This window comes from Heterocephalus glaber, unplaced genomic scaffold (assembly GCF_053883595.1).
Source record: "Heterocephalus glaber isolate CG9 unplaced genomic scaffold, H.glaber_assembly_v1.0 deba00001465, whole genome shotgun sequence".
In the NCBI taxonomy this organism is placed as follows: domain Eukaryota; kingdom Metazoa; phylum Chordata; class Mammalia; order Rodentia; family Bathyergidae; genus Heterocephalus; species Heterocephalus glaber.
The window spans coordinates 76845-101076 of NW_028258312.1; the positions used below are offsets into that span (position 1 = coordinate 76845).

The 24232-nt window shown below is 45.3% G+C and overlaps 3 protein-coding genes across 5 annotated transcripts; 1 reads left to right on the forward strand and 2 right to left on the reverse strand.

Moving 5' to 3' along the window:
• Positions 1-44: 44 nt before the first annotated feature.
• On the forward strand, positions 45-2772 carry Dnd1 (DND microRNA-mediated repression inhibitor 1). Of its 2 annotated transcripts, XM_004841902.3 has the most exons (4): positions 45-246; positions 373-490; positions 779-1240; positions 1851-2772. In XM_004841902.3, exons 1-4 carry the CDS (start codon positions 223-225, stop codon positions 2306-2308), a joined length of 1062 nt encoding a protein of 353 aa, XP_004841959.1. In that variant the 5' UTR covers positions 45-222; the 3' UTR covers positions 2309-2772. The 2 variants fall into 2 exon arrangements, with proteins under 2 accessions (XP_004841959.1, XP_004841958.1); XM_004841901.3 differs by having other exon boundaries at positions 373-1240.
• On the reverse strand, positions 1656-8363 carry Wdr55 (WD repeat domain 55). The gene is made up of 7 exons (XM_004841900.4): positions 8068-8363; positions 4402-4502; positions 4223-4310; positions 3936-4115; positions 3746-3845; positions 3486-3655; positions 1656-3361 (listed from the first exon to the last, which is right to left on the reverse strand). Exons 1-7 carry the CDS (start codon positions 8256-8258, stop codon positions 3043-3045), a joined length of 1149 nt encoding a protein of 382 aa, XP_004841957.1. The 5' UTR covers positions 8259-8363; the 3' UTR covers positions 1656-3042.
• Positions 8364-10584: 2221 nt separating this feature from the next.
• Ik (IK cytokine) lies at positions 10585-24220 on the reverse strand. Of its 2 annotated transcripts, none has more exons than XM_004841899.3 (20): positions 24028-24220; positions 23201-23267; positions 21470-21562; positions 20925-20984; positions 19612-19779; positions 19327-19441; positions 18818-18888; positions 18518-18564; positions 16396-16559; positions 15092-15200; positions 14701-14740; positions 14330-14549; positions 14074-14092; positions 13568-13646; positions 13204-13284; positions 12923-12980; positions 11355-11443; positions 11060-11168; positions 10853-10887; positions 10585-10767 (listed from the first exon to the last, which is right to left on the reverse strand). In XM_004841899.3, the coding sequence occupies exons 1-20, from the start codon at positions 24041-24043 to the stop codon at positions 10740-10742; spliced, it is 1668 nt and encodes a 555-aa protein (XP_004841956.1). In that variant the 5' UTR covers positions 24044-24220; the 3' UTR covers positions 10585-10739. The 2 variants fall into 2 exon arrangements, with proteins under 2 accessions (XP_004841956.1, XP_012926610.1); XM_013071156.2 differs by having other exon boundaries at positions 10853-10909.
• Between the last annotated feature and the right edge of the window lie 12 nt (positions 24221-24232).

The window sequence follows — 24232 nt, forward strand, 5'->3', positions numbered from 1 at the left end:
CGTCCACCCTCCGCTTTTTGAGCCCCTCCTCAGGAGGTGGTTGTCCTGAGGGTCCAAGGGCGGGGCGCACGTGCAGCTCCACCCCCGGCAGGCGGGAGCGTGCTCAGAGCCAATGAGCACTTGGGGGCAGAGGGTAAAGAAGCTTCCAGAGGCCTAGGCTGGTGGGGGGTGGGGGGCGACGACTTATAAAGAGGTTACCGGCGGCGCGGCAGCGGCACAGCCATGCAGTCCAAAAGAGAATGTGAGGTAAGTGACGACGGAGGAGTTCGGAGTTCGGCGTTGGGCCTGCGTAGGCGGTTGCCACAGGGACTCTAAAGCTACGCGGGGCTGGGGACTCTGCAGTGCGCAATTCCAACTTGCCTTTTCCCTCAGCAATGGTGTGAGAGGGTGAATCCAGAAAACAAGGCGGCCCTGGAGGCGTGGGTCAGGGAGACGGGCATCCGCCTGGTGCAGGTGAACGGGCAGAGGAAGTATGGCGGGCCACCCCCAGGTATGGCTGCCCCCGCCCCAGCGTGCAACCCGATGCGCCAGACCGGACTTACACCCCAGCAGATTGGGAAGTTTGCTAGGGTTCCCCACACTCTGCCCGGGGGTCGGGAGGGGGAAGCCAGCCCCAAGGTGCACCTGCTTTGCGCCAGCCGTGTTGCTAGCTTGGTCATCTCATTCCCCTGCGGCCCGGGTGTACCCGTTAGGTGGACGGTCGCTCACTCCCCTTCCCCGCTGGGAAGTGAGACCCGCGTCCGGCGGATGACAATGCCTTCCCCACGCTCCTCTGCAGGCTGGGTGGGCAGTCCACCGCCGGCCGGCTCCGAGGTGTTTATCGGACGGCTGCCCCAGGACGTGTACGAGCACCAGCTGATCCCACTCTTCCAGCGCGTGGGCCGCCTCTACGAGTTCCGCCTGATGATGACCTTCAGCGGCCTGAACCGCGGCTTCGCCTACGCCCGCTACAGCTCGAGGCGCGGAGCCCAGGCGGCTATCGCCACGCTGCACAACCACCCGCTGCGGCCGTCCTGCCCGCTGCTCGTCTGCCGCAGCACTGAGAAGTGCGAGCTGAGCGTGGACGGGCTGCCGCCGGGTGTGAACCACAACACACTGCTGCTGGCGCTGCAGCCGCTGGGGCCGGGGCTGCAGGAGGCGCAGCTGCTGCCCAGTCCGGGCCCGGCGCCCGCGCAGATAGCTCTGCTCAAGTTCAGCTCGCACCGCGCCGCCGCCATGGCCAAAAAGGCCCTTGTAGAAGGTAGAGGTGGGGGTGGGGATGGGGGTGGGGGTGGAGGTGAGGGTGGGGGTGGCTGGTTGCAGCCAAACACTTAAGCGTCTCTCACAGCGTGGTTAGTCTTACAATCTTAGGGTCAAGCAAGCATGGTTTTTTTCCACTTGGCAGTTACGCTACAGGTAACCCTTACCTAAACTCAGCACTCCCAGGGCATTATCTCAAGACTTCATCCTCAACATTCCAGTGGAAAAATTGACTTGCCCGAGGGGGTCCCACTGAGCCTTGTCTAGAAACCTGCCTTTTCAGACTGTTGTGAGAATTAAGTAACAATGGGTATATGGTACTTAACACATTTCCTGATTCTTAGCTAGTACTGACCAAAAAGGTTGGCTATTGTGATGGTTATGAGGTAGATAAAACCTGCATCAAATAGTACTCCTTCAAGGAAACATAAAAGCCAGTTTTATTATACCTCCCTTACAGATAAGGACAAGACTATTAACTTGGGTCTGATACTACCCAGAAATGGGGAGGCTAGGCCTTAAACAGTCTGTCTACTCCCAAGGGCTCACACAGTTTGGGGGCATATGCCCAGAGCTCAGAAGTGCCCTTGTCTCTTGCCTTTTTCCTGCAGGTCAGTCACGCCTCTGTGGAGAACAGGTGACTGTGGAGTGGCTCAAGCCAGACCTAAAGCAGCAGCTCCGCCAGCAGCTTATGGGTCCCTCTCTTCGTTGCCTTCAGCCAGGTGGCAGCCAATTGGTCCTGGCCAGGGACAAACTAGGGTACCAAGGGGCTCGGGCTGCCCTGCAGCTACTCTGCCATCGAATGAAGCTGGGCAGCCCAGTATTCCTCACCAAGTGTCTGGGCACAGGACCTGCCGGCTGGCACCACTTCTGGTACCAGGTAGTGATCCCTGGGCATCCAGTGCCTTTCAGCGGCCTTATCTGGGTCATGCTGGCCACAGATAGGCAGGATGGGCATGAGGTGGCCAAGGATGCTGTGTCTGTACGGCTGCTGGAGGTACTAAGTGAGTCTGGAGCCAGTATCTTGTGGTCCTCTGGGGCTGAGGCAGGTACTACCATTAGGCAGTGACCCCTTCCTCTCTCTGCAGGCAGCCTGAACCATAGGCAAGGCCTGTGTCAGCCCTCCGCCCAGCAGGCCTGGGCAGCAGCCAACTGATTCCTAAAGGAGGAGAGGGGCACAGGCCCTGCCCCAGGTCTGAGACAGAACCACTACTGGGGCAGGGCCCAAGTAACACCTGAGGGCTGCTCAGATTAGGCTTAAATTCTGGTGAGGAACCTTGCCCTACCCTCCTGAACCCAGGCTCTAACCTCTGACTCCTGTGTTTCTTCTTGGCTGTTCACCGTGTAACACATGTCGCCCCTCTCCCTCATCCCCAAGCTTAGCATGAATCTGTTTTTATTTAGGGGACTAGCTGAGCCAAAGGGTCAAATTTTGCCCTTCCACCCCACCAGTTGTCATTCTGATTTTGGTTTATATATGGTTTTGAGTTTTTCTATGCTGGTTGTATTTATATTAAACTCCTAGTTAGTATACACATGTCTGTGCTGTCTTATCACACACTCAGGGTTTGTCTTACACTGGCAGATTGAGCAGCTACTCCAGGGCACATTCTTCCCCTCTTCATTAGAGTTCTGATCCTCTGTGCAACTTCTTACACAAGTGTTGTTATACAGTCATATCTTGGGGTCGAGTACAGCTCATGAGCATGTTAAAAAATTTCCTATCCTCTTTAGGAATTCATTTTAGGAAGCAAGGCTCATGCTCAATGAGAATTTCTGACCCAACAGATCCTGCTCATCCCTTCAGTCACTGTCATCCTCACTCTCCTCCGCCTCTTCTGTAGCCTTAGAATCCTCTCCTTCCCTCAGCCCTGCAAAGAAGTCATCAGTGCTCCAGGCCTTGTTGCTCAGGGAACGCAGTGGCCCTCCTTTTTTCTTGCGTCGACGGTAGTCATCTACCACCACAGTTCGGAGCTGGGCCATGTCCCAAAACTTGAGGTGCTGGTCATGGCCACTACTGGCCAGGAAGAGGCCACAGTGGGAAAGAGCCAGCTCCTCCACAGGCTCTGCAGGATGCTGGCCTACAATGCCCACTACTCGGTTCGGCAAGATATTCACAGCCCTGGGCAGGGGAAGAACAGTGTTAGGATACTTGCTAGCCAGAGTTGCCCAGCTTCCTTCAGAAGCTTTCCTACCCTCCACCCCCAAGTGCTCAATGGCTCTGAAGCTATTGTGGCTTCCTTTACCTGATGATTCCATCGGTGGACCCAGTGCACAGCAGACTCTCAGTGACTGGAACCATGCAGTCAATAGACTCAGCTCTCAGGGCAAATCGGTCACTTGTGGCCCCAAAACCATTCCAGTTAAAGAGGTAGATGGTACCTTCACTAGATCCACAGGCCACCTTTTTCCCACACTGCAGGGGAAAAGGGAAAATTATGTCTGTGCAGCCACCTCAGACCAAGCCCCTAGCATGTGCACCCCATCCCATCATACCCAGCTATACTTTCATGAGGGTGACAGAGGTCAGGTCCCCAGACTGAGGCTCTGAGAGTAGCTCAAACCGGCGTCTTTTGATGTTGAAGACACCAAGGCAGCCATCACCACTGTAGAGAACAATGCAGCAGGCTTAGGTGAAAGTTGCTTGAAGAAAGACTACTGAGGGAAAAGATGGGGAGGCAGCTTTGAGGTTGTACCTGGCTGTCAGCAGCAGCTTCTTGGCTGGATCCAGAGCCATGTCTGCTATGTATTCCTCATGCTGCCGCATGTCCATTAAGGGACCCTCCTTCCGCTGGTCCCAGAGCCGGACACCACCTGTGTCATCCCCAGTAGCCAGAACATTCTCATCCACCAGCAGCAGACTATTGATGGGGGCACTGGAGAGACATATGTGCAGAACTTCTTTAAGTATCTTTGTCCTAGTGGGGACCTCCTTTCCTAATCCTTACTTCTCCCACACACATACAAAATTGACAGCCCTTACCTATGAGCCTTGGAAATACGTCTTTCTAATCGGCCCTGCTCCACATCTAGCACATGGATGGCTTTATCCTTGGAAACAGTAACAAGTTCTGTGGAAAAGGGTGCCTAGGTCAGTACTGCTTACTTTGCTTGCTGCACTCTCCCACCATCACACTGCTGGCTGCTTTCCCCATTACTCACTCTGCCCATCTTCAGAAAAGACCACAGCTCGGCAAGCCTTGAGGTGGTGACCTGAGGACCAGAGTTCCTTAGTTTCTCCCTCTTTGCAAGAATAGGAAAAGCTGAGAGAAGAAAAGAAAGGGTAATGATCCCAGTCCATACCTGGGATGCATGGCATGTGGAGGCCAACTAGGCAGACCAATCTTCCCACCTACCTAGGAGTTACTGCTTATTCACATTCAAGTCCAAAGAGCTTACCATCCTCTTTACCAATTTTCAGTAAGCTTCAAATGGTAGGTCTTGTTTCAATGCATATTAATTCTAGGTACATTTACACAGGACTTTTGTGACCGAACCCTACCCCTACCTTCACCATCCTTGAAAACCCCAGCCTAGGGAAAAAGTCCAAACCACTGTGGAGGCCCAAAAATACTTGTTAAACCAATAACAGAAGACCAGCCCCAGAAGCTGGAAGTAAATTAAGTTGTGCGCTCCAAGCGCTAGGAGCTAGAAGAAGCCACAATTAATTATAGCACATTATGACCATTATCAAAATACTGACAAATGCCAGGCATGGTGGTACACACCTGTAATCCCAGCACTTGGGAGGCTGAGGCAGGAGGATCACTGAGTTTGAGGCCAGCTGCACTAAAGTGAGACCCTATCTAAAAAAAAAAAAAAGCTGGGCGGAGTTTGATCCCTGGTACCAAAAAAAAAAAAGCCGGGGAGGTAGCTCAGTGTTGCCACATCTGTCTGGCAAGCAAGAGGCCCTGAGTTGGATTCCTGGTATCAAAAAAAAAACAAAAAAGACCAAAATGGAGGTAGACTAGAGAGGCACCAGCTGTAAACTCAACTTTGAAGCAAGCACCTGTCCAGGGAATATTCCACAGCAGATTCTCTAACTGGGCCAAATGCATACTTAATTGCCAGTTAAGTTCCATGTGGAAAGAACACGGTCTGCTAATTGTCTTCTGTATCTCAGGGTCTAGCCTGAAGAAATGGCTTAATAGTCGCAAACAATTAATATTTGAGAAGGGAGATGAGACCCAGGGGATTGGGACTAGCTCAGAGGTGGAATATATGTCAAGCATGTGTAAGGCCATGGGTTGATCCCCAAAACAAAAATGAGGTCCCTGGAAAGCTACTAAGGTGACAACATGTCAGCAGGGCCATAAAAGTGAGTTCATTTGGCAGAGAACAGAGCAGGGTGGAGGCAGACATAAATGTCCCTTCTACAATAAAAGTCTGGCTTTAATCTTAGATAGAACCTCTTGAGAATAGTCATGCAGAGTCAGTACCAACAGAAGGCCATAGCTGAGGGTGAAGAATGGGGAGGGAGAGAGCCAAAGGTTGTTCTCCCTGAACCATTTATGAGACAGAATTTGATGATAAACTGAGTAAATGAAGTTTTGGGGAGTGGGAAGAAAAGTGGAGATGTAGGGCACAAATCTCCCAACAATCAGCCACTCTAAATATGGGTAGAATAGTAAAAAAAACAACCTACATGTGTTGAACTGCTCAAGGGCTGTACTAACAGTGCTCTCTCTGCAAGGTGGGTGTTATTCCCATTTTCAGAAATGAAAGTACAGAAGTTAACCTACCAAAGCCATGACCACTAATGGGTTGACATTTTAATTAATTATGTAAATTTCACAGCACAACTCTCCTGGTTATAAACCCTCAGTAGCTTTCCAATGCTTCCACCCCATATTTTGTGTTTAAGCCTGCATTGAGCACCTACCCTGAACTAGAAGCAGGAAGTAAAATGGAGAACAAAACATTACAGATTACACTCCAGGACAGTGTTTTTCAAATTCCAATCATAATCCATAGTAAGCTGCAATCAGCATTTTGTGTGCTTGCAATAACAACTGAGTAAACCAGAAATTATCATTGTACATTATTATGTATAAATAGCATTAAAATGCTATTTTTATTGTGGGGCAAGGCCAAAAAGTTTGAAAAAATCCTAGCATAGTGGTGCAAATCTGTAATCCCAACACTGCTGAGGCAGGAGGATCCCTGTGAGTTCACGGCCAGCCTGAACTACATATGGAGACATATACATGTATATATATATATATATCTCCGGGGATTTAGCTCAGTCGTTCCACCGCCTGCCTTCCAAGTGCAAGGACCCAAGTTCAATCCCCTGTACCAAAAAAAAAAAATTCATATATATATATATATAAAATGTATGTATTTTTTAACTGCTTAAAATTTTATTTGTGAGTAAAACAAGTCTGGTCCGTATATGCAATTATATTTCATGTTGTAATACAAAGAATTAGACTACAAAAGTGAAAATTAAAGTCATTGCATATGTGGGATAGAGGAAGGGGAGGAGGGGTGAGAAAGAGTCCAGCAGAGGGTGGGGAGCTTCCTACACAGGCAGCAAATCAACAGGCAGCGCTGCGCCGGCACCAGCTCGGTTCTGCCCAGTTGCATCAGTGGGCTCAGGGCGGCTCTGCCCAACACACCAAGACCCGAGCCTGCCTCTGGCACCGACTCTCCCGGGGGCTGTCCCTTGTGGGGTGTGTCTGGGGCCCCACAGGCTTCCCCGCTGGCCAGGCCCTCAAACAGGTCACCACTTTACATTCCCAACGAGCCTCTCCCCAGCACTACCAATACGGGGGAGAAAGCGTGGGCTTCACAGGTGGCACTGTGTTAGGTGGGGCACTGGGGCCAATTTCCACCTCGAGTTATGTTCATCAAAACCAGAGCGCCCTCAGGCTCAGGTAAGGTGGGGATGGTCCCCACTCCATCCAGACCACTCCAAACCAGGTGACCAGTGCTCTACTAGTCTGCCATGGGTTCTAAAGAGAAAACTAACAAAACGCAGCCTGTTCATAGTCAGTCAAAATAAGGCTAAATGGCAAATATATATGTATGATTAAATACGAATGAGCACAAAATGCAAAAAGGAAGAACAGGTAAGAGCTAGATGGAGAAGGCCTTGAAAACCAAATGAAGTTTGTTTAAAATCCTAAAACCAGAGCATTGAACGGTTTTAACCAAGGGAGTGACGGGATGACATGTGCGTGGGTTTGTTTTTTTTTTGGTACCGGGGATCGAACTCGGGTCCTTCTGCTTGTGAGGCAGGCGGCGGAACCACTGAGCTAAATCCCCGGCCCGGCATGTGTTTTTTAAAAGGATCCACTAAAAGGGCAAAACCAAGGGGCCTGTTGAGCCAGTCTCAGGCTCAATATGAGTGGGAACTTTGGGCCTCCAGCGCCTTTTTTCCCCGATACAGTCTCTGGGCCATCATGCAGTTGTTTGATTTCTGGGTTGTTTGTTGGAGACAGAATCTCGCTATGTAGTTCAGGCTGGCCTCGAAATCGCGGCAGTCCTCCTGCCTCCAAACTGCTGGGATTCAGCTTTGTGGATAACTTGTTCAAAGTTGAACATTTAAAGAATAAGACCCGATGAGTCCTGCAAAATTTGTCTCCTGGGGCCAGGGATTTAGCTCAGTGGTTCCGCCGCCTGCCTCGAAAGCACAAGGTCCCGAGTTCGATCCCCGGTACCAAAAAAAAAAAAAAGAAAGAAAGAAAAGAAAGAAAGAAAAATTTGTCTCCTGGCAACATTCACTCCATCCTCGTCCCAGTTTCATCCCTGGGGAGCTTCCAAAAGAGGCTCCCCACCTCTACCACGCCCCTCGATATGCCCCTCGACATGGCCCTCACTCACACGAACACATCCCCATCCACGTCCCCCGCCGCCAGCAGGTCGCGGGTTGGGTGGAACGCCAGCCCACTGGCCGGTGCTTCCAGCACAATGTCTTCCGGTGTGTCCCGGATCCGGGCTGGGGCTTCAGTGGAGTCAGAGTCCTCCTCGTCGCTCCCAACGTTCGCTGGCCCCTCCTCACACGTGCTATCCATGTCCGGAAGGATTCCGAACCGAGGGCCAAACCCGCGCCAGCACAAGAACCAACTACAAGGCCGCGGTTGAGGCCCACGACACGGCTCCCGTGTGTGGGCGGGGACGGAAGTGCGTCAGAGACGTACGTCAGAGGCTGAGGGTGGTCGTCCAGGTTGTGGGAGGAGCGGCCGGAGTTCTGAGAGGCCTCCCTCCCTAAACACACAGTTGACTAGTAGTAGTCTTTCACGAAGTTGACAACTGCGTTAAGTTTTATTCCCTTCATCTTGGCGTATCCTGACAGCTGAAGTTCTCCCTCAGCAACCAGGAGGACTTATCCCCATCAGTATAGGAGAGTGGGATGCTTGGTAAATTCAAACCATGGCAAGGTTTGCGGCCAGGGCTCTCAAGCAGCAGCAGCAAAAAAGCCACAGTCGCCTGCCTGGCAAGCGCAAGGTCCTGAATTCAATTGCCGGTACTGGGAGAAAAAAATTGAAGAACAAAAAACCCACAAAGCAAAAGTCATGTAAAGATGACCAATGGAGGCCACGGACAGAAGGACAGAATGCATCCTGCACACACACTGAAGTAGTCATTGCCCAACATTATCGTGGTCAAATGAATGCTCTCAATTTTCCTATAGTTTGATTCCAGCCCCTCGGTGGCCAGACCGCCAGTGCTCAAGGCTACCAAGCTGAAAAGCAAAATGGGCATGGCAGCAGATGTTCTGGACATCCCTGCTGTCAAAAGCCTCAATGGTGGGAACACTGCACGGTGCTGCAGAGGCAGGTTCCCTTGTGGCCAAAAGGAACCTGCTCATATCTCTGTAGTACTAAGCCTTCTGAGTCTTTTTTGTTTTGGAGAGTACTTTGTTTTGGTTTTTTGTTGTTTTTTTGGTACCAGGGATTGAACTCGGGTCCTTGAGCTTTCGAGGCAGGCGGCAGAACCACTGAGCTAAATCCCCGGCCCGTTTTGGTTTTTTGAAACAAGCTCTTACCAAGTCACCAAATTGCCCAGGCTGGGCTCAAACTTGTAATCCTTCTACCTCAGCTTGCCAGAATGCTGGCTAAGACATTTTATATGTTGATGCCCAACTTTGGAGAGGTGAAACAAGTGAGGCTTAGGGACTTTGAAAAGGCATTATGTCCGTCCCATTTGCTAATGACTGGAACAAAGTCACTAGAGTATGTGGTTCTGAGAATTCTTGTCACCCATCAAACGTGTAGCCAACCAAAGCACTCTGATCAGTTCTATGAGACATGATGGTACTTGCAGAAACTGAATTTTAAACTGGAAGCTCTGGGTTTGTTTGTACTGACACTTCATGTATTTATGAGCCATGTCTCTGTGACCTTTTTCCTAACTGGAACTGGCTAGTAAACATCCTGTCTATGAATTTACAATCACAGTTCAGGAGACTAGTATGAGTTTCTGTATGTGATTTTTTTCAACACTGCAGATTTAACTGACCCCAGGGCCTTCACACTGAGCTACATCTCCAGCATTTTTTCTTTTGAGACAGGGTCTCGCTAAGTTGCTAACTTGCCCAGGCTCAGCTCAAACATTTTTTTTTTGGCACTGGGGATCATCACAGGACTCTGTGCTTTCAAGGCAGGCGTGCTGCCAACTGAGCTAAATCCCCAGCCCTCAGCTCAAACTTTTGAGCCTCCTGCCTCAGCCTCCCAGATTGCTGGGTTAAATGTGTGCACCAAAAAGGGTATGGTGGGCTGGGGATTTGGCTCAGTGGTTTCACCGTCTGCTGTGCAAGTGCAAGGACCCAAGTTTGATTCCTGGCACCAAAAAAAAAAAAAAGGGTATGGTGTGGGCCTGGGATTTTAGCTCAGTGGTTCTGCCACCTGCCCCGCAAGCAGAAGGACCCAAGTTCAATCCCCAGCACCAAAAAAAAAAAAGAAAGAAAAAAAGGTATGGTGGTACATGCCTGTGATCCCACCACTTGGGAGACCGACAGGAGGATCCACACAAGTTCAAGGCCAGCATGAACTACATAGCAAGACTGTCTCAAAATTTTTTTAAATATAGGTGTGCACCACCACACCCAACTTTGTATGTGATTTAATGTGTTTCTGCTGATTTGAAATACTGGTGGTACATACAAAACTGTCCCATCAGGTGGCCTGTACCACCCAATGGAACTGTTCCAGGCCAACCCAATGGGACAGTTGTATATGTACCACCAGTGAGTGGTATGCATGTACCACTGGTGGTTCAGAGCCTCCCAGCAGTGAGACATACAAATTATAGCCCGTTGGGAAATGGTCATACAACAGTGGAACTGGCCTCCTGGTGCTCTAGGGACCCTTGATGGGTATGCTTAACACAGAGAAGACAGCAGGTTAATCAATTTTAATGGAACCAAATGATTATACAATAAAATTTTATATACATTCAGGGAAAAAAAACCACACTGCAACCTTACTAGGAATTGCAGGAAGAAAGTAGTAGAAAGAACATCCATGTGGAGATTCTCCAGTAGGAACTGGAGATTAGTATTTCGGTCTTTTCACTTCAACCCTGCAATGGAAGAAGAAATGAGTCAGCATAAGATCAATGCACTAAACAATTCCAGTGAGTCCCACAAAAGAATAATGCTGCTCACCCATCAGCTTCCATCTTCTTTCTCTTCTCAATGATCTGCAAAATAACCCGTGATAGTCTACAGTCATATTGCTAATCTAAGCTCACCTGAGTCCTAATGCTTCTCTCTCACTTCCGTGGCCCTCCAACTCCCTGAATGTTCCTGAATCTGTGGGTCAGTGACCCCTCCCAGGTAAAACCCTCCCACCTGAGACAGTGTCCCACTTACTGCACTAATCTTCTTCCACTGGCGATCAAGTTCTGCCTTGTCATTGGTTTCCTTGAAGCGCCTGGTTTTTCGTCCTTCAGACATCTTGATACCATATTGGAATGCAGCCCTGAAAAGGGCCATTTGTGAAGAAGGTATCAGGAGTTGCATAGTAGTAGCAAGGTTTTCCCAGAGGGGTCTCCAAGCAACATACCTGTTCTGGACTATGTTGTCTAACCAGTATGAGCTAATCTAACCAACTGCCAAACTCTTATTCACGGCAACCCCCCCCCCCCCATATTTAGTACCAACTCACTTGGGCAAAGCCTCCTTGTTGTTCATATACTCGCTGTATTCCTCCTGGGTATCAAAGTCCCACCGGCCTAAGGGGCCCTTCTTGTTACCCTGTGGCAGGACAGAATAAGTGGATGGGAAAAGAAGACATGTTGGTAGAAAAGGAAATTTACCTTCATTAAAGCCAGATTCTTCCACAAACTCAAGTTAAACCATTAATAAATCCTACCCAATAAATAATATTTCCTATAAATTTACTAAGTGCCAGACATTATTCTGAACACTGAAAACGTATTAATTCTCACAAAAACCTGTGAAGAGGAAATTATATTTCTTTTCCTGATGAAGAAAACCAAGGCAGTTTTAAACAGTAAAAGAACATGGCAAGGAGTCCAGCATGGTGACACACACCTGTAATCCAAACTACTCAGGAGGGTATAGCAAAAAGGATTGCCTAGTTTGAGGCCACTCTGGCCAAATTTGTGAGCCTGTTAAAAAATACAATTTAAAAAAGAGCTGGGGAGGTAAGTCAAGAGAGCTTGCCTAGTATGCACAAGGCCCTGCATTCAGTCCCAATACTGAGTGAAAAAAGAGTCACCAAACTAATTAATAGCAGAAGGATTAAACAAGGCTCAAACCTAAACCATGCTCCCAACATTGCAGTACACTGAGAACAAGGGAAAGATGAAATTTCTTCATAATTAATGGTGGATTTGTTTTCATTATTATTTGTATTAGTTTGTGTAATACATGATTACATTTATCGTGGGGAGTTTGTACATGTACATAACACATCTTCATTCTTTTTTTTTGTTCCTTTCCTCTCCTATCTCTGCTCCAACTCTTATTCCCCTTTCCACTTACAGAAGCTCTATTTCCATTTTTTTCTTCAATTCTCTCTTTTTATAAACCTTTTTTTACTATTCCTCCCTCCCATTTCCTTAGTGGAAAGGATAGAAGGCATTGCAGTCTTTAGAAAATAGCTGGAACTTATTCTAGCCAAGATTGACACTTTCCTCTGTCTTAAGCAAAATTTTCAAAAATAGTTAACATTTGATAATTTTGTTTACGACAGGGATTTAGCTCAGTGGTTCCATGGCCTGCCTTGTAAGCGCAAGGTCCTGAGTTCGATCCTCGGTACCAAAAAAGAAAAAAAAAAAGAATTTTAAGACAGAGGAAAACATGAATCATGTTTAGAAATCTAGATATTTTCTAAAGACTGCAATTCCTTCTAACCTTTGCACTTATGTATTAATGCTTACTTACTGCCAAAGATGGGAATCAAACCCTGATACTCATTTTTTTTTGGTACCGGGGATCGAACTCGGGTCCTTGTGCTTGCGAGGCAGGCGGAGGAACCACTGAGCTAAATCCCTGGCCCTTCATTTTTGTTGTAGGAAATGAATATAGATTTTGGCCCTACCTTACTTGATCTTGTATAGAGACTCTAAAACATGACCTACAATGCTACTAGTTTTATTGCTACAGCAGGAGTAGGAATCAGGAAGTGAGACAGATTTGGGGGGAACAGAGAAAGAGATATGCTAGAATAACTGCCCAAAGATCCAAAGCATCCTCCTAATGCCATACCTGGTCCATTTTGCTATAATCCACCTCCTCATCACTATCCACAGCCATGTCATCCATCCTAAAGAAAAAGAGCAGTTGAAAAGATACTGTAGACCCAGATCACTAGGCTGCATGCAGAAATCCAAACATTAGGAATGACCACCCCTCTTGACTTCCCATTCAGAACCTAACAGAAGAGTTAATCCAAGTAAGAAGTACCCATGTGTCCCCACAGGTCAATTTTCCACCTCACTCAACATGTTGCCCAGTCATCCCACCCTCCCTAACAGGATCCTACATACGTGGCTGGATAGCACTCTGCATAACTGTTGGACATGCCAAAGAAATCACCCAGCTGCTTTTTGTCTTCTGGCTTCTTCAGCATATGCTAGTTAAAGAAAATATTAGACAAAATTTCATCTCTTACAGGAAAGCTTCAGGCAGAGATTCCAGGAGTAGAGACCTCAACATGAAATACTTCAACAGCAAGCTGTGAGCTTGAATGAATCCTCTGGGAAAGAGGCAAGGCATCGTTTTATCCCTTTCAAAATCTAGCACAAAAGGGAAGGTGCAGGTAGGGGTAGGAGGAAGCTAGAAGACAGGGAGAGTTGGAATAAAAAGAGAAAACCTCTCTATAACTCAGGAGCATGTTTAAATAAAGGATATGATTCAGTGCCCTCCCAGCCAGCAGACCCAGCAAACTTTTCATTGATGGACTTGATTAATTCCTTGGCAGATCCAGGTCCTGAGTAGACAGAGAAGTCTGGTTAAGTTTGAACTAATATTCTGAACCTCCTCCCCACAACAAATTTCAATTTGTGGCTTCATTAAATCCTTTTTATCTTTATAAACCCCTTTTATCTAATAAAATTTTAACCAAATTCCAGATTAATAATGAGTTACCCTGATTAAGAGGGCAGCAGAGTAACCAGAACACTAACATTCAACACCTGCCACCCCCTCAAAACCTCAGTGCTTGAAAAATTATCTAAGAGCACATATAACCCACCACTGCCCAGCAAGGTGGGGGAACTCCAGATTCATTCTGCCTATTACATAAAGTAAAATATGTTTATTATGGAGCCCAAACTCAGGAGTTCCCCAATCCACCTTTGCCAGCTTTATGTATTAAGTCAGACTCTCAGCCCAGGTTTACTTTGGATACAACCCACCTTTGTCAACATCCATGGGCTGGAAAGCAAACGAAAACAGAGATAAGTATCACCATGAGATTCCCACTCATCCCTCTCCCAAGTCTGAATCAATTCCTCATCCACCTTCCCCATGACCAGGATGATTCCAACCCTCAGTTAGTTGGCCCAGCTGCTACTATGAAGCCACAAGACAACTATATATCAGGAAGATCCCAGACCCAGCCTGGCAAAGAGAGGTAGCTCCACTACCTGGTGCCAAGGGCCCACATCTCACCTCATCATCCACTTTAGGCTTTTCAAAGTAGCTGTGCCTTTTCTTTTCCTCCTCTCTCTCTCGGTCCTGCTCCCGCTCCCGCTCCCGTTCTCGTTCCCGCTCTCGGTCCCGGTCTCTGTCTCTCTCCCGATCACGCTCCCGTTCCCGGTATCTCTCCCGCTCCTTGTCCCGAGGTGTCTTGGTTGTGGAGGGAACATAATCCCCAATGTCTTCAAAAATGCTGGGAAAAAAAGAGATCAGTAGATGCCAAAGTCACATACATTTCTACTCACCCTGGCCACTTTTACAGATTCTCATACCAACACCTCTGTAAGGAGCCAACAAGAAACAACCCTTCCCTCAGACCAGGTGCCTGAGGCTGGGACACATACTTCATGTCAGCCTCAGGAGGTTTCTTCTCTTCCAGCTTCCCTGCAATATAAAGAAAGTACTCAGGTAAAAGGAAAAAAAGTCAGGAACACACTCTGAAGTTAATTCCCATTCAGCTACACTACCCACTTGAACTCTCAATGCCCTTTTTAACCTCTTTTGTTTAAAATGTTGGAATGTAGAACAATACTCTCTCTCCCTCTTCCTGACTACTGTTTTCAGGGTGGATCAAGCAGACAGAACCTGGATATACTCATCTTGCCAGTGCTCCATTGCTGCCATTTTTCTCTGCTCCCTGCTAGCCTCCCAATGTACCAGAGGCAGAAAGCTCCAGGAGACCTTGGTTCCGTCTTCAGATGCCATCCCCTAGGGGGTAAGTTTGTCTAAAGGTACCTTTATCCTTCTTTTTGAGTTTCTTGTTTCGGGTCCCCTGCCTCAGGTATGAAAGGATCTGAGTGAGCTTGCTGATGACAATGTCATTTGTGGTCAGTGTAGTCTGGGCCTGAAAAATCCCAAGAAACAAGAATGTTATCACACTGAACAGGAACGTCTACCTTTACTCATTTACTTACTTAACAAATTGAGGGAGGAGTTAGTTAACCAGGTGAAAGCAGCGAATGGAGGTTTTATGGAAGGACATTCCAGACAGAGAAAACAGCATGCATTAAGGTCCTGGGTCAAAGTGAATTCCAAACATTCAAGAAAGCCAGGATGACTGGAGAACAAACAACAGGGAAGCATGATGAAATGGGGCTAGAAAGGCCAAATGTTGCAGGGACTCATAGGCCCATGGTGAAGATTGTGCTCTTTATCCTAGGAATAGGAAACCACAGAAAGCTTCTAAACTTTTTGTGATAACACAAAAATTTTGCATTATAAAAATAAAAAGTAGCCAGACATGGTGCCACACTTAGGAGGCTGAGGCAGGAGGATCACCGTGACCTCAAGGCCAGCTTAAAAAGAAAAACAAAGTAAAATAAAAATGAAAAAAAGAACACAGAAAAGGCCACAGTGGGAGGTGAAATGGAGAAACGGGGCAATGGATGACTAGAGAGCCTTGCAGGAATGAGAACTGAACTCAGAACCTTTGCACTGAACACCCTCTTTTTTATTTATTTTGAGACAGGTCACTTACAATCCTCCTTCCTAAGCCTCCCAGAGTACTAGGACTAAGGTATATGCCACCATGCCTGGCTTAGTACAAGGCTTCTTTGGGGGATAAAGAAAAATTCTAAAGTTGATTGACTTGACCCCAAAATCACATGAATATACTAAAAATTGTTGAACTGTATACTTTAAGAAAATGAATTATATAGCATGTGAATTATATCTCAATAAAAGGATTCCATGAGGGCTGGGGATTTAGCTCAGTGGTTCCACCACCTGCCTCGCAAGCACAAAGTCCTGAGTTCGGTCCCTAGTACCAAAAAAACCAAAACAAACAAAAAAAGATTCAATGAATACAAACCAGAGTGGAAGCAGGAATAGTAAAAACAATTAGGGGCCTCTGAATAGTTCCAGCAAGAGACTGTGATTTAGACCGCAATGTTATTGATGAAGATGAAGAAAAGTGAATGGATTCAGTTGAGACTTAGGTGGTAAAAAAATGAAAAGGACATGGTGATATGAAGGATGAGGCAACGCTGATTCCCAGGTTTGAAGATTATGTGACAGGCTTTCAGAACTCTGTTATTCACCTCCATGGTGGGACAATCAGCCTTGCTCCGGATAAGAGTGGTGGGGATGTCTGTGTCCGCATACTCATCATCCAGGTCTACCACATAGGCCATGCGACCTGGCAGGAACAGCTCATTCCGCTCATATGCTTTGCTCTTAAAAAGCATACGGTAAACATTGCGGCCTACACAAAGGGAAAGAGTAGTTATTAGTCAATGAGAACCTTCTATAATAATAGTGGGCAAGGCCGGGCATAGTGGCACATCCCAGCACTTGGGAGGCTGAGGCAGGATCACCATGCATTTAAGGTCAGCCTGGAATACATAGTGAGTTCAAGGCCAGTCTGAACTACATAGTGAGACCCTGTCTCAAAAAAACCCCAAAAAACGAGCTCAGTGGTCCTGCACCGGCCTCAAAAGTGCAAGGTCCTGAGTTCGATCCCAGGTACGGGGCAAAAAAACAGTGGTCATTTATTAGGTGTGTACTCTGCATCAGGCACCATGCCAAATGCTATGCATGATTTGCTTCATTCAATCTTCACAATAGCCCTGTGAGAGGGCATTATTATCTCCATGTTGCTACTAAGATATTAAGCTGAGAAGTGATTTACCTAAAGTCACACAGCTACCAAATAAGAGCAAAAACTGGGGGCTGGAGATTTAGCTCAGTGGTTTTGCAGCCTGTTGCACAAGTGCAAGCACCCAAGTTCGATCCCTGGTACCAAAAAACACAAAAAAAACAAAAAAACAAAAAACAAGAGCAAAAACTGGGACCCACACAGTCCAATCCAAAGCCTGGGCTTGCTAAAATAAATCAAACACACAAGCTTGGACATCACATGATCTCCCTTATATGAAAAACTTAATATATAAAGTATGAAATAAGAGACAAATAATAAGAAATAAGAGAAGAAAAAAACACACAAAAAAGTTATTGTAGTCTAAGTATGCTTCTGCTTTTGGTTTCTGACTTATTTCCAACACAGTGTGAGAGCTCACTTTGCCGGATTTCTATTTCTTTGGATATGTTAAAGTCTTTAATGTTGCTATAAGCATGACCTATTTTGAATAAAAATAAATAAATTTCCAGAATAGGAAAATGTATGAAGATAGAGAATGGCTCAGTGGTTGCCTAAATTTAGGAGAGATGGATTGAGAGATGATAGCTAGAAGGCCTCACCTTCTAAAGTAGAGCAAAATCCAAACCTTTCACCAAGTGTGTTTCATTTCACTACCCAAGTGGGTAAAGTGTTTTGTTTTGTTTTGTTTTTGGTACAGGGGATCGAACTCGGGACCTTGCAGTTGGCAAGGCAGGTGCTAGAACCACTGAGCTAAATCCCCAGCCCAGGGTAAAGTGTTTTGTTTAGCGATAACAAAAATGATCTAAACTTGATTGTGCTCACTGTTGTTCAACATTGTCAACATGCTAAAATCCACTAAATCATACACTTTAATTTTGTAAATTGTATAGTATGCAAATTTCAGTTCAATAAAGCTGTTATTAAAAAAAAAAAATTCCTGGGCTCCCATCCACTCTTCTAGGCCTTCTCAAGGACTCTTTGTGCCTGCACTGTATGATGCCCTCTGAGGATGAAGGGTGGGGTTTAAAATATTATTAATGCTAATACAAAGACAGCTATACTACATGCTCAATATTATAGGCATGTTATATATTTCATTTCTTTTCTTCCCTACAATAATCCCATGAAGTTAACATGAAACCAACTTTTATATAGGAACAAACAGAAACCAAAGTCAGTTGGCTAAAATCATCCACCTACTTACTAGGGTTTCACTGTGAGGATTCAAACCGAGGTCTCTCTGACTCTATATTCTGAGCTTTAACTAAAGATGCTACTTTCTTTAATGCATATGCTCCAAACTAATTAAATCCAAGTTGGGTTTTTCCCCCACAGTACTGGGGATCAAATCCATGGCTTTCCACATGCTAGGCAAATCCTCCACTACTGAGTTACATCCACAGCCCCTATGTTTGGGTGCTATTACATCTTATGGGAACTAGCTTGTTTGGGGGACAAAAAGAAGAAAAGAGGCCAAGAGAAAGAAGAAACATATCCTGATGACAGCATTAAATTCCCTACAATTCACCTAGAATGCAGTTACTAGTGTAGAAATTACTCACCCAGACGTGTTTTAAATTCAATTTTGTTTTCAGGATCCTCATCTTTTCTGAAAAGACAAACACCATCATCAGTATTTTTTAATAATTTTGTTCCTACTTTAGGCCCCAGCTTTCTAAACTTTCAAACATTCCCTGATACAGTGGTACCTCAGTTCATGAACTTAATTTGTTTTACAATTTTGGAAAAGATGGGCACATTTGTATTTGTGTGGGAAAGATGGCTGCAGTTGTATTTGTCACCTGATGCAGACTTTGCAAACAAAAGTGTTTATAAACTGAGGTACTACTGTATTTACTTACTTGGTTTCCTTCTGGGGCTTCTCCATCAGTTCCTCTTCCTCCTTCTCTTTGCTGGCAATCTCAGCTCGGACCTAACAGGAAAATAAGTAGTGCTTAGACATTCACACTTTATCCACTAAACTTTATTTACTGGACATCCACTGTATCACTGTGCCAGGAAAAAATACCGGAGACATACTGTTTTTACTATAACAGTTTGCAGCAGGAGAGACAGATAATTTCAACAAAGTGTAATAACTATTGTAAACGAAATAGAAGGGGCTATGCAAAGGTATAGGAAAGAGGTAAGGGGTGAGGGACTTAACCCTGGATGCCCATGGAAGGCTTTCCCAAGTAAATAAAATTTGATACTGAAGAAGGAATAGTAAAAAGTCTTGCAGAAGGACCACATCTAGCCCTTCCTACAGACTAGATGGTCCTAGGGGACATCTCCCTCCTCACTTTACCAAGGTCCAGACAAGAGCTTTCAGCACTCTAGTATTACTCCCCACCTGTTTACCACGCCTCACCTTCTGAAGCAGAGCAAAATCCAAGCCTTTCACCAAATGGGTGTGTTCCATGTCACCACCCAAGAATTTGGATTCTTGGATCAACTGTCTTCTCTTCTCTGCAGCTGATTTGTCCCTGTATAATGATAAAAGTCATACTAGAACAATTCTTTGTGAGTAGCAAGTGCCTCTTGAAATACCTTAGTGAGAATTCCAAAGCAGAACATGTAGGAGGAAGAGCTTATACTGTGATTGTACGATTCCAAGATGCTGAGGGAACCATGCCCTGGCTTCCTCAGTACTCACGCTTCAGCAGTGGGGCCCACAGCCCTGTAGTTAGCCGTGGTGCTAATAAGTTCAGTTTCTTCATAATCTTTGTTCACACCATCTCTCCGTTCCTTGGCACGGTCCCGGTACTTCTCTGCTAGTTCTCTCTCTCTCTCAATTTCTTGTTGGCGTAGTTTGGCATAATAACTGTGACCAGAGAAAGCAAATATGTAAGACTCGTCAGCTGCTATGTAATGGTCAAAAGAATTATTTCTGCCTGTTTCTCTGTATCTTTATCCATCTCTCTACAGTGAAAACTATATATGTCCTAATAGAACTGCTGTTTACTTCTTGATAGTCCTCATATCAAAACTACAATTTCTTCCATCTCACAGATACTGTTCCAGTGGCACCTTGAGACACTCCAGCTGTCACTGGAGAACTCTTTAATGCCACCTAATTCTACTGATTCTCTAAAGCTATGAGGGACTTTTCCACACACAATCAAAAAAATCCTCAATATAAATTTTTTTTGGACACAGGGTCTCACTATGTCATCCAGGCCAGGTGTGAACTCACTATGTAGCCTAGCATGGCCTGGAACCCATGCTCATCTTGCTAGTTTCCCAAGTGCTGGGATTACTGGCATACACCAGTATACTCATTGTCTCTGAATTTTTATTACCTCTGAAATTTCAATTAAAAATAACTCATTCCCTGCTGTTCAACCCTCAGAAGACAAGAAAATCAAAGTAGCCACTCCAGAAAGTTTAATATTATATAAAAATGATAATAATGATGATGATAACAGCCAGGATGTAGCGGGTGGTACTATATGCCAGGCACTGGTTCTAAGCATACACACACACACAAGAGCCTATTGTTGTCTATATTCCTTTTTTTTTTGAGTGGTACTGGAGATTGAACCCCAGGCCTTCACACACACTAGCTACATCACCAGTTCTTTTTTTTGCCTCCCAGAGAGTTCTGGGACCACAGGTGTGTTATCTACATTCTATCCATGGATTAGAGAGGTTAAACAAAATACACAAGGTAATCCAGCTAAAAACTGGTGGAGATGACACTAAAATACATTCAGGCTGATTCCAAAGCCATACACTGCCACTCTTAAGTATCACTCTCTTGGGCCGGGGATTTAGCTCAGTGGTTCCGCCACCTGCCTCCAAAGCACAAGGTCCTGAGTTCGATCCCCGGTACCAAAAAAAAAAAGTATCACTCTCTTCATTAAGGAAGCAGAGAACCTCAAGACAACAAATGAAAATCTCAGCCTCTACTCCCTTTCCTTAAACACATCTGTCTTAAAACCCAACAGCCTTTCACCCTGTCTCCACCTTTTTTTCTTCCTCCTTCGTGCAGCTGGGTCTTCATCCTCATTGTACTCTCTTGGCATCCTACAAGAGACAAGAAAATCACTGACAGTAAAACATTGCCCCAACCTGGAGAACTCCAAGAAGTGCCCATAAAGATTTTTTTTTTTTTAAAAAGGCCTAGAATCCGACCAAAGCCACAGTTTCAATCACACAGATAAACATCAATATTTATGATCAGTTCTCAAACTTTAAAAAGCATTAATATCACATGGCCCCAAGTATCCATCCCAGAAAGTCTGAGTCTGTGGGGCTGGAACAGACCCAAAACTATGTTGATTCACACCATCAGCGACTCTAGCACAAGTGGAATATACCCTAAGAAACAATGAGAACCCAGGGCATCTCGGTCCTCACTGGAGCTTCAATCTTCATAGGGAGATAATAAAAAAAACACAGGCTTCAAAAAAGGACTAGACTTTTCAACTCCTTAGACATTCTGGTTCAATACAAAAGGATAGACAGGAGCAAAGGAGATAGAAGAGAGACTGGGTCACCTGAAGACTTACTCATGATGACGTGACTTAGAAGGTGGTGCAGAAGTAGGTGCAGCCCTTGGGGTCATGAGAAGTTTCCTGAAGTCTTCATTGGTGAGTTTAGATCTAGAAGAAAAGGCAAAGATTTTAAAAATTAGTACCCAACAGGAAATGAAGCAGGAACATGTAAAAAACATGGTTAATTAGAGACCAGATAGGGCCAGGAAGATTTAGCTCAGTCGCGCCGTGCCTGCCTCGCAACCACAAGGTCCTGAGTTCGACCCCTGATACCAAAAAAAGAAACCAGAGAAATACAAAGTAAAGTGAATCAGTGTAACTCATTTGGAAGACAATTTGGCAGTATTTATTAAAAGTTAAGGGCTGGGGATTTAGCTCAGTGGTTTCACCACCTGCTGCGCAAGCGCAAGGACTTGAGTTCAATCCCTGGTACCAAAAAAAAAGTGTATATATTATATGAATAAGCAACTCCATTAATCTAAATTTAGCTCAGCCAATTACTGTCATGTACATAAGATCTGTAAAAGAGATTCAATTGTAGCCCTGAAAATAATAAAAGGTAATAAGAACCTAAATGTCCCTTAACTGGAGATTTACTAAACAAACTGTGATGGTGTTTCCCTAATGTGGGACAGACAGCACTGATGGTAAAAGTAAAATTTCAATTAGTACACCAAGGACTTACTCCTTGATAAACTAGAGTCAGACTCCTTTGAGGCCTCTTGACTAGGGCTCTGTTAATTTATTAAGAATTACCCCATTTTTGATATCCAATCAAGCTCTCCTTCCCGTCTTTGATATCTAACCAAGTTCCTCCCTCAAAGAAAGACTTTATTGAAAATTACTAGAACAGGAATCAATACTATTGCAATAAGAGAGACAGACTGAGCTTAACTCGAACACAACAGAAACAAGGGATGATTTATAGAAAATTACTAAGAGGAACTTGGCTAAGTATTGGAGAGGGTTCTTAACTCTATGCTATAGATGGGCTCAGCAGGCCAAGGACAAAGTCTAGTCAAAAATATATTCTTGGGAGGGCCAGGGATTTAGCTCAATGGCACTGTGCCTGCCTTGAAAGCACAAGGTCCTGAGTTCGATCCCCAGTACCAAAATATATATATATTTCCCCCCCTTGGCACCTGACAAATTTGGTCAATAAGGGAGTTACTGTCATGAAAAAAATTTCCAGGACACTGAATGGGGTTTTAAAAATTTGCAAAATGATATATATTATATCACACCATTTAAATATTTTAACTTGTAAAACAATGATATATTTTCCTCAGGTAAGTATGTATGCATATAAATGTGTTAAAGAGTAAGAGGAGCTGGGGATTTAGCTCAGTGGTTCTGCTGCCTGGCCCCGAAAGCGCAAGGTCCTGAATTCGATCTCCAGTACCGAAAAAAAAAAAAGGAGTAAGAGGAAAAGATACACATTTTTAAAAAAGGTTACTGTGCATACCTCTAAGAAAGGAACTGGAATTGGGGAGGTTATCAAAGATTTTACCCTTTTTCCAATGTTTTAATTTTGTACAGGGAAAATTAATTCTCATATAATACTGTTATCACAGTTAAAGAACAAGCACTTTCCTTGTCAGAATTTCTCCGATATTCCTATGCTAAGTGGTATGATCTCTTGACAACCCTTATTAACAAGATATTTAAAATTCTTTCACCATCAGCAACACCACCACTCCTATTTATTGCCCATCTAAATTCCATAATCCTAAAACAAATACTCACTGGTGGAAGGAGTGAGGATCATCCACATCGTGGCCATCTGGGGCCAAAGGATTGGAGAACGGCTCGCCTAAAAAAACCAAAATTAACATTCAGGTTCAGTCTTTGTGTCTGGTCCTTTGGAAAAACTGTGGATTACAGCAGAGAACAGTACAAAAGAAAGCCAAAAAGAGATCCATTGACAATACAATGTAATGTAATGTGGTGGTGCACGCCTGTGATCCCAGCACTCGGGAGGCTGGGGCAGAAGGATCCCTGTGAGTTTGAGGCCAGCCTGAGCTACATGGTGAATTCAAAACCAGGCTGCACTACACAGCGAGACCTTGTATCAAAAAAACAAAAAATACCATGTAATAAATGCTAAAGTGGGAAAATACAAGGAGCTATGACAGCACAGAAGGGCTCTGAAACTGAGCTGGAGAGTTAGCAAAGGCTTTGCTGAAAATCACATCTAAAATGCTATATGAAAGTGGCACATGTCTGTAATCTCAGCTACTCGAGAGCAAACGGGAGGATGGCGAGTTTAAGGCCAGGTGGAAACATAGGAAGACCCACGTCTCAAAAACAACAACAAAAGGTAAGAAATGAACAAGAACAACACACTAGTTAAGTAAGGAAGAGGCCGGGGGGTGGAGATAAAGACGCCCGTAGTTCTGTAAATCGGGCGAGGCAAGGGGAGTCGACAGTTGTCTGGCATCTCGCAGCCAGAAGGATTCGCCAGGCTGTGAGCGTTACACAACACCGGTTAAGTTCAGTAGCCAAAATAACGCCCCAAATCGCCCTAGTTCCCGTGGAGAAAAAAAGAAAAGAACAAGTGAGCCGAGTCTTACTTTCTCTCTCCGGCATTTCGTCTGAGTCTCAACGCCCGCCTCTGACAACAAAACGACCGAGAGGCTTTTTTCCCCACAATGCACCTCGAAAATCAACCACAGTGCTTTGCGCTCCTATACTCCGCTTCCTCCCTCTACCGTTGGTCCCAGCCCACGCGCAGAGGAATACAGCCTGACTACGGCCCTACAATGTTTTCCTGTCATT